The 16,709-nt window shown below is 36.6% G+C and overlaps 1 protein-coding gene across 3 annotated transcripts; it reads right to left on the bottom strand.

Annotated features, from left to right (window-relative positions):
- Positions 1 to 971: 971 nt before the first annotated feature.
- On the bottom strand, positions 972 to 16,416 carry LOC138692200 (zinc finger protein 235-like). 3 transcript variants are annotated; one of them, XR_011330027.1, is made up of 5 exons: positions 16,054 to 16,416; positions 13,476 to 13,613; positions 11,320 to 11,450; positions 9,432 to 9,514; positions 2,807 to 2,851 (listed from the first exon to the last, which is right to left on the bottom strand). XR_011330027.1 is itself a non-coding variant. In XM_069815282.1 (4 exons), exons 1-4 carry the CDS (start codon positions 16,168 to 16,170, stop codon positions 1,759 to 1,761), a joined length of 1,431 nt encoding a protein of 476 aa, XP_069671383.1. In that variant the 5' UTR covers positions 16,171 to 16,397; the 3' UTR covers positions 972 to 1,758. The 3 variants fall into 3 exon arrangements, 2 of the variants coding, with proteins under 2 accessions (XP_069671383.1, XP_069671384.1); XM_069815282.1 differs by lacking the exon at positions 11,320 to 11,450 and having other exon boundaries at positions 972 to 2,851; positions 16,054 to 16,397; XM_069815283.1 differs by lacking the exons at positions 11,320 to 11,450; positions 13,476 to 13,613 and having other exon boundaries at positions 972 to 2,851; positions 16,054 to 16,408.
- Between the last annotated feature and the right edge of the window lie 293 nt (positions 16,417 to 16,709).

Below are 16,709 nucleotides of genomic sequence, written 5' to 3'. Positions count from 1 at the left end.
ATGTCAGGTGAGGAATACAATGCGTGCAGTTCTGTGTAGTGTAACTTTCTCCATTCTCCTGTAACTTCATCCCTCTTAGCGCCAAATATTTTTCTAGCACCTTATTCTCAAACACTCTTAACCTATGTTCATCTCTCAAAGTGAGAATCCAAGTTTCACAACCATAAAAAACAACCGATAATATAACTGTTTTATAAATTCTTACTTTTAGATTTTTTGACAGGAGAGTGGATGATAAAAGCTTCTCAACCGAATAATAACAGGTATTTCCCATATTTATTCGTGTTTAATTTTCTCCCGAGTATGATTTATATTTGTTACTGTTGCTCCCAGGTATTTGAATTTTTCCGCCTCTTCAAAGGATAAATTTCCAATTTTTATATTTCCATTTTGTACAATATTCCCGTCACGAGACAATCATATACTTTGTCTTTTCGGGAGTTACTTCCAAACCTATCTCATTACTTGCTTCAAGTAAAATTCCCGTATTTTCCCTAATCGTTTGTGGATTTTCTCCTAACACATTCACGTCATCCGCATAGACAAGAAGCTGATGTAACCCGTTCAATTCCAAACCCTGTCTGTTATCCTGGACTTTCCTAATGGCATACGCTAGAGCAAAGTTAAAAAGTAAAGGTGACAGTGCATCTACGTTCATATAACATACGAGGCGCATCCAGAAAGTAAGTTTCCCTATTTAAAAAAAAAAGAACACACACTTTCAGGAAAACATTTATTGGCAACAGGTACAGCAATGTTTCAGCTATTTTTCAACATAGCCACCATCAGAATTGAGACACTAGTCGTATCGTGGGATCAACTTTTATATCCCTTAGTCGTAGAACTCTGCCGCCTGTGAATGAAACCAGCGTGTGACAGACGTCTTCAGCTCTTCGTCGTTGCCAAAACGCTCAGCGGAGGACAGGAATTTCTTGAGGTGAGAGAGAGAGAGGGGGTGGGAGAGGGAGAGAGAGATGTTCGGCCCATAGACCTGACAGAGCTGTCGATGAATTTCAATTGGCGCAATGCCTTGTGCATTAAAGAACTTTATCACCACCGACCGAACCTCGCAGGCGGCGGAGAAGGAATAAGAGCTTTCATTTCGGACCACTGCTGCCACGCTACTGGCACCAGGCGGGACCTGTCTGGCTGGCATATGATGCGCAATTGACACGACTAATGACGTTTACTTTCAAGGGGAAAAAATCGGGAAACTTACTTTCAGGATGCGCCTGGTATTTATCGAATTGTTAGCGATGTTAAAGTGTGTAATCAAGATGTATAAAAATAGAATGTCACTGTTCTTAGCGTTTCATGTCAGAGCTAAGGGATTTAGTGATGAAGATGACTCGTAATACCTTGTTTCAGAATACTCTGTCTTAAGCTATGACCGAGATTTTGCTCAAATCGAACAAGGCAAGTGTAAGTGTAACTGTCAGGGAGTATATATTCCCCTTATGTTATGTAACTGATTTTGATTATGTGTAATTTTCTATTTTATTTTATATTGTTCTTATATTATGTAACTGATCTTGACAATTCGTAATTTTATATCATGTAACTGATCTTGACTATTTGTAATTTTCTACTATATTTTATGTAATTTCAAAGGTATCTCCTTTTGTGTTGTTTTGTAATCTATCACATAATTCTGTGTTTCATGTATATTATTGAAACCTGGTTGAGTGGAAGAGAGGGTCTTATGGCCATAACTCTGCCAGGCAAAATAAAACTACTACTACTAGCGAAACACATTTATCAGCCATCAAATTTACAACGCTTCTCATTTGTGTGCAGGCGTTCATGCCTTCTTAGGTTACTCGACCTCGAAAAACACATATCACAAACAGCACATTTGAAAGGTTTGCTGCGTGTGTGCCGGCGTTCATGGCTTTTCAGGCCAAACGACTGTGAGAAGCACATACCACAAACATCACATTTAAAAGGTTTCTCGCCTGTGTGCAGGCGATCATGCTTTTTTAGGTTTCCCGAATGCGAGAAACACATTCCACAAACATCGCATTTGAATGGTCTCTCGCCCGTGTGCCAACGCTGATGTGTTGTTAGGTTATAAGATTTCAAGAAAGACTTACCACAAACATCACATTTGAAAGGTTTCTCACCTGTGTGCAGGCGTAGATGGTTTTTTAGAACACTCAAATACGAGAAACACTTACCACAAATATCACATTTGAAAGGTTTGTCGCCTGTGTGCAAGCGTTGATGGATTTTCCGATTACTCGACTGCGAAAAACACTTACCACAAATATCGCATTTGAAAGGTTTGTCCCCGGTGTGCAGGCGTTCATGGCATTTTAGACTACTCGACTCCGAAAAACACTTACCACAAACATCGCATTTGAAAGGTTTATCGCCTGTGTGCCGGTGTTCATGGGTTTTTAGGTTACACGATTTCATGAAACGCTTACCACAAAGATCACATTTGAAAGGTTTGTTGCCTGTATGCAGGCGTTGATGGGTTTTTAGATTACTTGAATCCGAGAAACGCTTACCACAAACATCGCATTTGAAAGGTTTGTCGCCTGTGTGCCGGTGTTGATGAGTTTTTAGGTTACACGATTTCGAGAAACACTTACCACAGAGCTCGCATTTGAAATGTTTCTCGGCTGTGTGCAGCTGTTCATGGTGTATTAGGGTCCTTGACTCCGAGAAACACATACCACAAACACTGCATTTGAAAGATGTCTTGCCTGCGAGCTGATAATCTTCATGAGTCCGCACAGTTTTTACCGAGGAACCTGAACTACTGGAAATCTGACATAGAGTCGTGCTCTCTTTATGTGCAATACCGTCGAATTCTGGTGATTTCCCCTTAGTGGACGCTGTACTCCTATGAGCAAAATATACTTTTAGTCTATGACATAGTATAAATATACGCTTATTTGATCACTGAATACCCAAATTAGAACAAACTTATTTGACCCGGAGGTACAGTAGTGTTAGGGATACATTTTAGTAAATAATCATATCGATTTAATTACTAAAATGATTCAAGGGATGCTATTTTCAATTAATATTATAGTGAAGATGACGTAAGAACATTTCCCAAAAGACTATACTAAAAGCCAGGTTATGAACCGACTAAACACGAAATAGTTGGGAGGGCGAGAGGAAGGTGCGGGTTAGAGGAGTAGCCTGTGCAGTGATGACACGTTGTGTGTGGGGGGTTGGAGGGAAGAACGAGAACGGAGCTTTTCATTGGACATCGCGTGAAAATGTTGTCTGCTAACGAAAATCTGGCAACGAAATCACGGAGACAGTGTAGCCAGTTCATTTGCAGTACCACGTGCATTACGAGTCGCATTTCGTACCAGCGTCATTAGCTCGTGCTTTCTTAAAAACAGTAATTTTAATTACTAATATTGTGGATAGTGTTATCGAGAACTATATACAGTAGTTATTTGAAACATATCGGTGACAAACGCTGAACACGCTTTGAATCTCGCCCCACTATGTGGCAACAGAGCTCAGAAAGAGAGCAACAGAACGTTGCTTCCGGTTTAGTCGGTTCATAATCTGGCTTTTAGTATAATTTGGCAGTCTCTTCAGTGATGCCAACTAATACCAGGTATCACCAAAGAGGGTATAATCACACCGCCATGTACAAAAATAATAATAACAATAGTAACAATAACGATGTCTTGGTTATTTACCACATCTCGCCTTTATGTTGGCAGATGTTTTGTAAATATTTCAATAATTATAGTTTGTGAAAGAGTAGTCGTATATTTTCTTCCTGAACCTATCGCAGATTATGTTGGTAATTAGTGGATTAATATAATCTAGTCCACACCTGTGGAGTAACGGTCAGCGCGTCTGGCCGCGAAACCAGGTGGCCCGGGTTTGAATCCCGGTCGGGGCAAGTTACCTGGTTGAGGTTTTTTCCGGGGTTTTCCCTCAACCCAATAGGAGCAAATGCTGGGTAACTTTCGGTGCTGGACTCCGGACTCATTTCACCGGCATTATCACCTTCATTTCATTCAGACGCTAAATAACCTAGATGTTGATACAGCGTCGTAAAATAACCCAATAAAATAAAAATAAAATATAATCTAATATTGAAATCTATTTTGTCTGACATGAAATTCATTGCTTGGAGTGAACAGTTTACGATTGACGAGACCTAACCTAAAAATGAATTTTGATTGATCAAGTGAAATGATTAGTACAAACGCCGAAAACCGAATGCCATTTTCAAATGTATGCTTAAGAAAACTTACTCCTAATAATTTTGCTATTCTAGTTATAAATGCTGTCTCTGTACGCATAATTCCTTCTTCGTTATCATCTTTCTAAGATCAAATACATATAAACTATATTTCTGTCCTCGAGGAGTCACTGCCATGCTATTTTCTCCCTTTGGTATTATTGTAAAAAAATATAAACACGAAATAAATTAAGTAAAATATGAAACGCATTTCTATCGATCATTCGAGTGCATGTATCACACCATATGTTATTTTTACACTTATCCAACTATAATCTTGAATTGTAACAACAACGCAACACAACACATAAAAAATTGTTAGTATTAATTTTAATACTGATATTAATTAATTATTCATATATTCAAATTTCAATAGCTTCCAGTGTTGGCTCAGAAATATAGAACAATTTTAATTTTATAACATTTAACTACTGACAGTGACTGTTACTGCTGCCAACATAATAGTTATCAAATCACTACCAGTTGTAATATTTCTCAGTACCGAAATTCGAAACGAAGTTGGCAAAAGAAAATTAAACCTTCAAACTATAAAATCACCATAATCCACTAGCATATATATTACTAGGGGGAAAATGGTTTGGTTTCACCCTTAGGGTATTTAATTTCACGGTTAGGGTATTAAATAAACTGATCCAGACTACATACAATATAAGGCCAAGAAATTACATAACATAAAATAAAATACAAGAATAAAATATGTAGAACAGAGGGAATAAAATATTAGAGCTTCGGAAGTACACTATTTAAAAAGAACAGAAAGTGTTGGAACTGTATTATTGGTGAGGGTTTGATAAACGAGGTTGCCATTTTCAATATCATTTTTATTTAAGTCGGAATTTAGCTTACATCTTTGAAACCAGTGTTTTGGGCCCTAAACAGAATATGTTAAATATTTGTTCAGTTACATCACATTTAAAGTTGATACTTTTTGCGATATGGAAAGTGAAAACATTGCTGACATTTTTTCTTACTGACGAAAGACCATAGGCAAGTAACACAGTAATGTAGGCATTCTCTTACTGGGAAAAAATCATTGCGTTCAGACATTTTGGAAAATAGATCTCAAATAGTGTTGTTATTTACCGCTAGAGAGCAATATTTCATTCATTTTGAATCTTGCGTACACCACTTTTAACACTTGAATATAATTAATTGATGAACTAGTGGACTTACTCGTGTTAAATATGTATTATTTGTCCGGGTTACAGCTGTTTCAGTGCTTCACGCACCATCATCAGAGCCTACTAGATCGCGGCGTCATCTCGAACTTCTCTGCCTGTTAAGAGGGTGTGTTTTATTGTTGGACGGTGTTGAAGTGTGGAGTCGAATAGTGTGTGTGTGTGTGTGTGTGTGTGTGTACTGAAATTGATCTGTGTGTTGAGGATTTGATCGGGGTGTGTTTTAGTGTGTTTGTATATTTCGTATTGTTCTAGTGTGTTGAGTTTTTGGTTCTTGGGTTGTGAGTGTAGGATTTCCATGTCCGTATTTATGTTATTGTATGTATGGTTAGTATTGGTTATGTGATCGGCGTATGTAGATGTATTGTGTCCTCTGGTTATAGCTTTAATGTGTTCTTTGTAGCGTGTTTGGAATGATCTGCCTGTCTGTCCTATGTAGAACTTGTCGCAACTATTACATGTGAGTTTGTATACACCCGTGTGGTCGTATTTATTTGTTTGTGTTTTTTGTGTGTTGAGATGTCTTTGTAGTGTGTTTTCTGTTCTGTATGTTATGTTGTATTTCTGTTTTCTGAATGAAGATGCGATCTTATGTGTGCTTTTGTTTTCATATGTTAATGTGATGTATTTCTTGTGTTTGTGTTGTGTATTTTTGTGTTTGTTAAGTTTTTGTTTTGTCTTCCTTATGATGTTGTCTATTATGTTTGGAATGTATCCGTTTTCTTGTGCTATGTATTTGATTGTGTTCACTTCTTCATTGTAGTGTTGTTGGCTCATGGGTATGTTGAGTAATCTGTGTACCATTGTCCTGAATGCAGCATGTTTGTGTTGTGTGGGGTGATTAGATGTCTACTGGTCGGTCTCGATCTTTTCAAGTAAATCTTAGGTTGAAAACTGTCTTCGATCGATGTGATTACAGTCTGCGTAATGGAAATGTTAAACTGACTGATGACCTATTATTGCTGAAAGTTTTAGCAAGACAACCTTCCCTAACTGGCCTGTCTATCGCTGTCATCAGTGTAAAAGTGGCGTGGGCAAGAGTTCTTTATTTCTGGAGCCGAGAGTACACTATACAGGCTATCAGATGTTGGTCTTTATTCTCTAGGTATAGTTGAACAGAAGAGATGTTAACATTTTGTAACAGTGTTGTATTCGTCACGTCACAGAACGAAAATAAATACATTAAAGAAACCAAAGAGGAAAATCTAGTCCAGTTTCAACAAAAGTTATTAATTTTAAAACCAAATGGCGATTTTTCAATTATTCCTTCAGTTTTTTTAGAACGAATTTTGTTTCCACTATCCTCGACATTTTGTGATATGGTCGTTGGATGTGGAATAATAGAATCTGTATCTAACTTAGTATATGTAGCTCCAACTTGAATTTCTTTGTATGCGATTAAGTATATACTAACACACAGATCTGTAAAAATATTAAGTTAAGTGATCATGTAGAATTGGTTTATTTGTATTAAAGACTATGACTGAGATATACTGAGGGTCACGTAAGAGTAATTCCTAAAATACTGATTTGGCCGTCTCTTAAGTGTTGCCAACTAATACTAGATATCACCAAAAGAGGATAAAATCACACAATGTAATGTACTATAATAATAATAATAATAATAATAATAATAATAATAATAATAATAATAATAATATAGTATTAACAATAACGATGTCTTGCTTATTTACCACATCTCATCTTTATGTTGGGGAGGTGTTTTTTTAAAAGGTTCAATAATTTGTGAAAGAGTATATTTTTCTTCTGGTCCTCTCGCACATTATGTTAGCACTTTGTAGATTAGGGTATGATCTAATATTAAACTGTATTTAGTCTGACAACATGACATTCATTGCTTTGATTAAACAGTTTACGAATCACGAGATCTAACCTAAAAATGTATTTTGTTTGATCACGTGAAATGATTAGTATGAATTCCGAAAACGAATGCCACTTTGAAATGTATGCTTTAGAATATTTACTCCATTATTGTAATATAAGTCTAAACACGAAAGAAATTAATTAAAATGTGAAATTTTATTTCTATCGATTACTCAAGGGCATGTATCACACGAAATATGATATATTTATTTGCACTCAGCCTACCTGACTTTAATCTTGAAATTGTAACAACAACACAAAGCAACATATACAATAACTATGGTGTATTAATATTAATACTGATATTAATTAATTAATAGTACGTTCAAATTTCACTAGCTTCCAGTAATGGGCTCGGAAATCTAGAACAATTTGAATTTTCATAATTTAAACTACTGAGAACTTGTGTCACTGCTGCCAACATAAGTTATAAAATCACTACCAGTTGTAGTATTTCTCAGTACCTGGATTCGAAATGAAGTTGGCAAAAGAAAATTCAACCTGCAAACTAGAAAATCACCATAATCCACTAGCTTATGTAGTAATGGGGAAAAAATGGTTAGGTTTCATCCTTAGGGTACTAATTAAGCTGACCTGGACTATAGATTAGACCTATGTCTGCTTTTGAAGATATTTGGAACGCACTGCATAACCTCTGTTCCTTTTATGCAATTATATATTTACTAAGCTACATTAAATATTTTCATTGCCGGTATAATGAGTCTGAAAAGAAGGATATTGAATAACATTATTGATAACAATATCAAGTATTATTTCATTTAACGAAATGTGTCATTTAAAGATTATATTTCCTTATTTAAATGTTCAAATACTTCTTGGTTTTCATGCTATTTGAAATAAAAACAAAATGGTAACCTTCTTGATAGGGTTGGTTCCCGAGTACCATGCAACAAATGGTGATGTAAATGTAGTGCAACAAATTCGAGCGCTCGCGATCGAATGAATAAATGCTTCAACCAAATCGGTTGTAAATTCGCGACTCCTTGCGGTCGAGCAAAACATTACCCGACTGCTTCTTTACAACCGAAGCTGATTGGTGAGCTTTGGTTGGTCGTTTTCATGAAAATGCAGGGGTCTATGGTCTGTCCAAAACTACTTCCGACCTGACAAATGGCGCCTTTAGCATGTTATCATGGCAACCATTCAAATCAACCAATCACGAGAGATGCGTAACCATGGTAACGGTACTGTGTTGCCGTGTCTATGTTTACAAGTTGCCTGTGAATACCACGGCCCAGTGGTGAATACAGTGCCCGGAATGACTTTTGAGTTGGCTGGTTAGTGCGTCCTTTGTGTGAATTAAAAATATTATTTAGTTGTTTTAGTGTATCGATAATTATTGCGTTTAAATTATATGACACATATTATCTTCCTTGTCATTGGTGGAGTGTGTTTTCTAGTTTCTGCAAGAATTTCGAAACAGATGACTTGTGCAATGTCGGAAGGAAGGAAAGGCAGGAGAAGAACAAAGAATATTGTACAAAGTTCCCCGTTAAAGAGTCAAGTGCGAGAGATGGTGTGCAAAGTAAGAGAGTATTTTGAGAGGGAAAAAGATCATGGCGGGCCTCTTTTATCTTTGGCGCAAGTCATAGTGAGAACTACTGCTTGTGTTAAAATTAATAAGAGCACTGTTATTGATATTGGAAAAGAAAAAAGCCATGTAGATTTTTAATCATAAATATTTTTACAGTTTACAATTTTTTCAATGCCTTTCTAACAATATTACATTGAAGACTAACAGCACTCATAAAAGTAAAGGCTTCGTATTAAATTTAAACCTGATTTTTCAGTTCATAGTCCTTTCGACGCTTTTCTAACGGTATTGCATTGAAGACTACTACCACTACTACTACCACTACCACTTATAATAATAGACTAATAAAAATAATAATGTACACCAATTTTAATGCCTAGTGTTAAAAAAATTGGTTAGAAATGTATGTGTTCATGTTAGCCTTTCATTACTGCACTCTATCGGCAGCGCGCTCGCTTACACAAAAGATGGGCAACATGGCAACACTGCTCCCCCTTCTCTGTAAACTGTCAAGTCGGAAGTAGTTTTGGTCAAGGTCTAGTGAAGACTCGCTCACCGCACTCACCTTTCGGTGGAAACGTCGTTTCCTTCTGCCTTCACTTCCAACCATGGCTCCTCCTTCACTGCATACAAGTCACTCTGGTCTTCCTACAAGTACAGAGCAAATAAAACATAGAGATAGCACGAGTTACATTAACAAAAGCGTATCGGTCTTAGATGCAACAGAATTGCATTTAAATCGTACTGGGACTAGTAGAATTTTAGCTAAAGGTACGGTTTGTTTACGGCGATCATCGCCAGCAATTGTTGCCGGATTTGCTAGCAGTTGAAATGAATGCGCACGGTTTCTTTACAGCGAAGATCGCCAGCGCAGTTCGTTGGAAGCAACGCAGATCGCTGGAGGTTGCTTCTGAAGCAAATTCAGGACGCACATCGCCGCATTCGTGTTCAATAATCGATATTTAGACAAGGTCATGTTGTAATATCGAATATTTAATCTGTACACATTAACCACGTCTGTACGTTTTGGCTGCAAAACAAATCAAGACGTTTTGTAATTTTTCGCGGTCTGAAGACGAAATTATTATTGAATATGTGTCACAACATAATTCTCTTTTTAATATGAGCATGTGAATTAATAAAGAAATTAAACAATAAACCCTTACATTACATATTACATTTTTATCACGCCCGAGCCCCAGAGAATTTCGTTCAGTGTTGGGTAAGGAGGAAATTCTCTCTTCTGTAAGTTTTCTGTGACTAGGCCTACCTAAGTACTTACACGGTATTCTGAAATATAGCGTTTTTTTTTTTTTTTTTTAGAGATGTAGTTGATTGTATATACAAGGCATAATAAAAGCCCAAACGAACCAAACCTAACCTATCACATGTTCGTACATGTAAAGTGTATAAGCGGATTACGAAGGGAACTACCTCAGCGCTAGTTTAGCCAATTTTTTTTTAATTATTGTTTGGAATACACCATGTAATGTAATACAGTATCATAACAATACTAATAGTAATAATAGTAATAATAATAATAATAATAATAATAATAATAATCAGTTCATAACCTGAGTTACTGCCAATCTTTCAACTGGAGTTACGGAGGTCTTGACAAAATTTGTAGGTAATTTAACATTGTCATTTTCAATTAAACTCAAAACATAATCAAACTGGTCAGGTGAGAGTCTGAAATATTCCTTAAATTTTGTAGCGTTGTTATAAAGATGTCTCATTATCAATGTGTTAAAATAGAATTCTGTAAACCTATTCCTGAATATTTCATTAGTCTGCAGCTTGTTCCTTTTATAATACGCATGCGAGATTTTGATATCGTCATCTCCCTCTTCTAGAATAAAAAGCAACTTCATTATCTTGCATTTTTCATTATAATTTTTAGGTTATGTCCGTGGCCTACATTAATTTACTTGACCATATGTAGTAGATGAAGGAATAAACAAATGAGAATCTACAGCGATGTGCGTCAATAAAGAAACCACTTCTCGGCGATCATCGCCAGCGTTTATAATCGCCGGCGATGTGCGTCCGACGATGATCGCCATAAACAAACCGTACCTCAACAGAAGACAATTCTTGGGGTAGATTTTTTATGTGGTAATTCTTGTCTTTAGTGAATAACTAATTAACAACAGAAAACAATGTGATAATAATAACTTGCAAAAGGCGTGGTAGTTGTGGTAATTAAACCTCATATAGAGTCTAGATGTTAAAATAACAGAATCTGTGCCTTAAACAGAAATCTGCAAAAATATGTGTGCAGCTTATGAGTATAAAGATGACACGGTTAAAATGGGTAAAAAGTTGCAACAGTCATCTCGATGGATAGAATGGTAGCGTGTTGTGAATGTGTAATAATTAATAAAAAAAAGTGTTTAAGTAAGGACAGTAGACATATACGGAGCAAAGTTACCTAGCAATAAAAAACTTACGAAATTTTGGAGCTGTAGGAAGAACTGATGTTACATGGCAACTTGCGTGGTGTTGACTGGTGCATTGACATATGAAAGAACCACATCATGACGTAAGTGGAGGGGGGTACGTGTTGCAGTAAGAAGAGGTCCTATTGACCAATTTGAATAAAGAGTTATTAGGATTAGGTAGTTGTTCATTAAGTAAAGAAATATTATTACTAAGAGATTTAGTTATGTAAAATTCTTCTACAACTAAATTGATATTCCCGTTGTTGACAGGTTTTAAAATTTGTAAAGCATTAGACATTTTTTGAGGTTCATGGTTATTCTCAATTATCACATTGCTTTCTGTTGGTGCAGTCATTCATAATGTTGTAATTATCTCACATCATGTATTTTATCATATTTTATTATGCTGCTTTTTACCTACGTCTTTATGCTTAAAGCATTACCATATGCTAATTAGACCTGAAGATGCTATTTAATTGGCGAAAGCGCTAGTCATATTTTATTGTATAATGACCTAATGTAATTTTTTGTACTACTCATTAGGTTAAAACATACATTTATTGAAGGATTTATTATAATTATTTCATTTATATGCTAACTTGTCGGACCAATATGCCTCTTAAATCATTAAAAAAAGTTTAATAAACAGTTTCGTTTTCAAATTTAAAACATAAAACGAAATAACAGTTCAACATTAAAGTTCTCTGCAACAGGACAGAACTGGTAATAGTGAACAGTGAAGGAATTTTATTTGTCTCTATTATAGAGTGAAAGGCATTGCAAACACTGCTGCAAAGAGGTAGTGTCCGCGACAATCAAAACACAAGATAAACACCAGCGTGGATCAGTCGGTTAACGCACTTGCCTGCCGATCTATAGTTGCGCTCAGGTGCTCCCTGCTTGGACTGAATACCTATTCGGTTTTTTCCGAGGTTTTGCCCAACTGTAAGGTGAATGTCAGGTAGTCTATGGCGAATCCTAGGCCTCATCTCGCCAAATACCATCTCGCTATCACCAATCTCATCGACGCTAAATAACCTCGTAGTTGATACTTACTTACCGGCTTTTAAAGAACCCGGAGGTTCATTGCCGCCCTCACATAAGCCCGCCATCGGTCCCTATCCTGAGCAAGACCAATCCAGTCTCTATCATCATATCCCACCTCCCTCAAATCCATTTTAATATTATCTTCCCATCTACGTCTCGCCCTCCCAAAAGGTCTTATTCCCTCCGGCCTCCCAACTAACGCTCTATATGCATTTCTGGATTCGCCCATACGTGCTACATGACCTGCCCATCTCAAACGTCTGGATTTAATGTTCCTAATTATGTCAGGTGAAGAATACAATGCGTGCAGTTCTGTGTTGTGTAACTTTCTCCATTCTCCTGTAACTTCATCCCTCTTAGCCCCAAATATTTTCCTAAGCACCTTATTCTGAAACACCCTTAACCTATGTTCCTCTCTCAAAGTGAGAGTCCAAGTTTCAAAACCATAAAGAGCAACCGGTAATATAACTGTTTTATAAATTCTAACTTTCAGATTTTTCGACAGCAGACTGGATGATAAAAACTTCTCAACCGAATAATAACAGGCATTTCCCATATTTATTCTGTGTTTAATATCCTCCCGAATGTGCTTTATATTTGTTACTGTTGCTCCCAGGTATTTGAAGTTTTCCACCTCTTCAAAGCATAAATTTACAATTTTTATATTTCCATTTCGTACAATATTCTCGTCACGAGACATAATCATATACTTTGTCCTTTCGGGATTTACTTCCAAACCTATCTCTTTACTTGCTTCAAGTAAAATTCCGTGTTTTCCCTTATCGATTGTGTATTTTCTCCTAACATATTCATGTCATCCGCACAGACAAGCAGCTGATGTAACCCGTTCAATTCCAAACCCTTTCCGTTATCCTCTACTTTCCTAATGGCATACTCTAGAGCAACGTTAAATGTAAAGGTGATAGTGCATGTCCTTGCTTTAGCCCACAGTGAATTGGAAACGCATCTGACAGAAACTGACCTATACGGACTCTGCTGTACGTTTCACTGAGACACATTTTAATTAATCGAACTAGTTTAGCGTCATTAAATAACCAACCAAAAAAAAAAAAACAATGGAAGAAGAAATCACAGTTCATTCTTCATGATGCACTCACCTCTGGTTCACGTTTCACCACAGGGAACGAAATTAGCAGCGGATCTTCCTCAAATTTTATCTCGGATTTGAGGTCATGACTGTGGTCCATATATTCTTCCTCTATATCAGTCACATTCTGATCCAAAAAATGCCGTTCCTGCAGTACAAAGGGATTACTTAAATCAACAATTTATTATAGGAGGTTGTAAGACGACTTCTAACGTTACAAGCTGCTTTCTATATATCTGCATGCCACAGCTCGACTAAAACTCGCTGTATGATCGATACATTATGAAGAATATGTCCAGAATTCGTAGGCAGTGGCATAATATTACTCGCCTTTTGAAAGTCATAAATGTTATATACGTATGCCTGTGATTATGAATAAGCAAAGTTAATCGCGCACATTTTAGGATATTTCAGGCTTTCCTGCACGTAAAACATGATTGTGCAAATACTGTAGCATAGTTTCGGGATTTTGTTGCGGTAATCCCAAAATTTGAATAACTTGTTAAGAAGAATAATAAGATTTTGAAAAGTTTAGTTGTTAACAGTCATATAATATTTTAGGATAGACTGTACTGAAGGGCTAGAAATTTCTTGTGTGTGAAGTTAAGCTGTGGATAATCCAAAACAACCATTCTTTCCATCTTGAATCTTGCGTACACTTAAGTATAAATACAACCACACAGGCGTATACAAACTCACATGTAATAGTTACGACAAGTTCTACATTGGACAGACAGGCAGATCATTCCAAACACGCTACAAAGAACACATTAAAGCAATAGCCAGAGGACACAATACATCCACATACGCCGAGCACATAACTAATGCTAACCATACATCCAATAACATAAATACAGACATGGAAATCCTACACATACAACCCAAAAACCAAAAACTCAACACACTAGAACAATACGAAAAAAAAAAAACGCACGCACGCGCGCGCACGCCCACCCACACACACACACCCGATCAAATTCTGAACACACAGATCAATTTCAGAACATACACACTATTTGACTCCACGTTTCAACACTTTTCAACACGCAAACGCACCCCTACAACAGGCAGCGAAATTCGAGATGACGCCGAAATCTAGTAGGCTCTGAGGATGGTGTGAAAGCACCGAAACAGCTGTAAGCCGCAGTAGGTTGTGTAATTTAACACGAGTAAGTTTGCCAGTCAACCAATCATTTAACCATTCTTTGCGTTTATTCCATTGAACTACTGTACAGCAAGATGCAATTCCAAATATCCCTAGTAGCAAAGTTTACATGTCGTGGCCTTTCAGACGGGCAGGCAGAAGATATGGCCCAATGAGGTGATCTTGTGGTCTACAATGCTGACCCAGTTATTTGTAGAAAAACTGACATAATCGCCTTAATTTGCGTTTACAGACTTCAAAATCCATAATATCTCAAAATCTTCAGCAGAGATTCCTCTATTTTCTGTTAATTCTTTCATTCACTTACAGAATCAACCGGTATATGGTGACACTTTATTTAACGACTTGTTTTTTATTTTCATATTAATTTCGACCCTGGGATATTTAAATATTTCTCATTTTGTACTAACTTTACGTTTTCTTACATTGAATTCTATACAGTTTACCTCGGTAAACTAAGCTGCAAGTTACTTTGTTTTAATAACTGATTCTGTTCCCAAGTTTAGCATGACTCAATAAATTTCTTCCCTTCCTCATTAGAATCTCTCTGAATCAATAAATTTCAGTAGGCCTAGTCGATAAACTAGAATGTGGTGAACAAAGCTGGAAACGAAATTTCCTCATTCTGGTGCCTCTTTCAAAACGAAGGGGTATCAACAATAATGGAGACGAAATGTCCCCATTTTGGTGCCGTCTTTCAAAACGATTTAGACTGGTCGTAAAAGTTCATATTTTCTTCGAAATCTTCTTCTTCAGCGAATAATATCGCCAGTTTCTGTTTGGCTACCTGAGATAAATTTATGTTTTCTCCTGGAAGTGAGCTTTGTAATCTGTGAATGTAGTACTTTGGTCTTTGATAGTCTATAATATTAAAATCTAAGTGTAAGAAACTATGGCTATTTAGGCTACCATTGGTGACTATATACAAGGGCCATCCCTTGAAGGATGTAGTAACCAATTCTTATTAACCTACTCTCTCTTAAAATGTAAACTCTCCGTACAAAATACGGACGTATGGCAATCCTATTAAAAGATAGCCTAAAACTTTATAAAGTAATTGGAGCTATATTTGTACGTACACCTAATACAAAATTAATCATTTGAAACCGTAAAGGAGTGGCCGGATTGAGAATTTTAGACAAAACACGGAGAAAACAAATGAAGTCATGTCCTTAAGTAACACTGCGGGAATAGTGTGATTTGGCAACCTTTAAGGATAAATGTAACAAGCAATTTCGTTTCCTAATTTGAAACATAAAACCAGACAAATTCAACATTACACTTCTTTGCAACATGACATAAGTAGTAGATACAGAGCCAAAAGATCTACTACTGTACTGCAAATACTACTGTGACAATCAAAATACAAGACAGACAATGGAAGAAGAATAAGTACCTAGTGCATTACTTGTGTTCCACTTACCTCAGGTTCGCGTTTCACTACAGCGGACGAAATTGGCACCTCATCTTTCTCGAATTTAACCTCAGATGTAACAGCATATCCCTTGTCCACATAATCCTCGGAGGAATAAGACATCATTGCAGAGTACTGTGTACTACAGCTGACATTCGTTAAATTGTTTCATGCAGTACCTTCTTCAATACGGTATGCCAGGTCAGGGTTGACTAAATCCTTAACGAAATAACGAGGTTTTTCCAGATGGCCGTGATCCAACAGACGATCGAAATTAAGAACGGCCGTAGTTCCATGTTTAAATTTTTACTATTATTATGGGTTTTCTATCAATATTACTGATTAATAGATTCAAAGTAGAGTATCCATCTGACACTATAAACGAATATTGCATACTTTTATCACTGTCAATGTGAAATACCTTGAAAATACTTAGGATTTATGGCATGGGCCATGGAGTAGTGGATTTTAGATGTGATGTCTAGGAGAGCTGTATGTCTGCCCGATCCACCCCAAAATACATCTTACTTCTAATACCAAATTAGTCATGCGTGAATGAAGAACACTGCCATATTTCCTGAATTCGCGTAATTTGAGGGAGGGAATGAACGGATTCTCAATGTAGCCAACACTGCTCACATAATACTACACACCTATTCTAACTT

The sequence above is a fragment of the Periplaneta americana genome, chromosome 16 (genome assembly GCF_040183065.1).
Source record: "Periplaneta americana isolate PAMFEO1 chromosome 16, P.americana_PAMFEO1_priV1, whole genome shotgun sequence".
NCBI classification, from domain to species: Eukaryota; Metazoa; Arthropoda; class Insecta; order Blattodea; family Blattidae; genus Periplaneta; species Periplaneta americana.
This window is presented reverse-complemented; position numbering and strand designations above follow the sequence as displayed.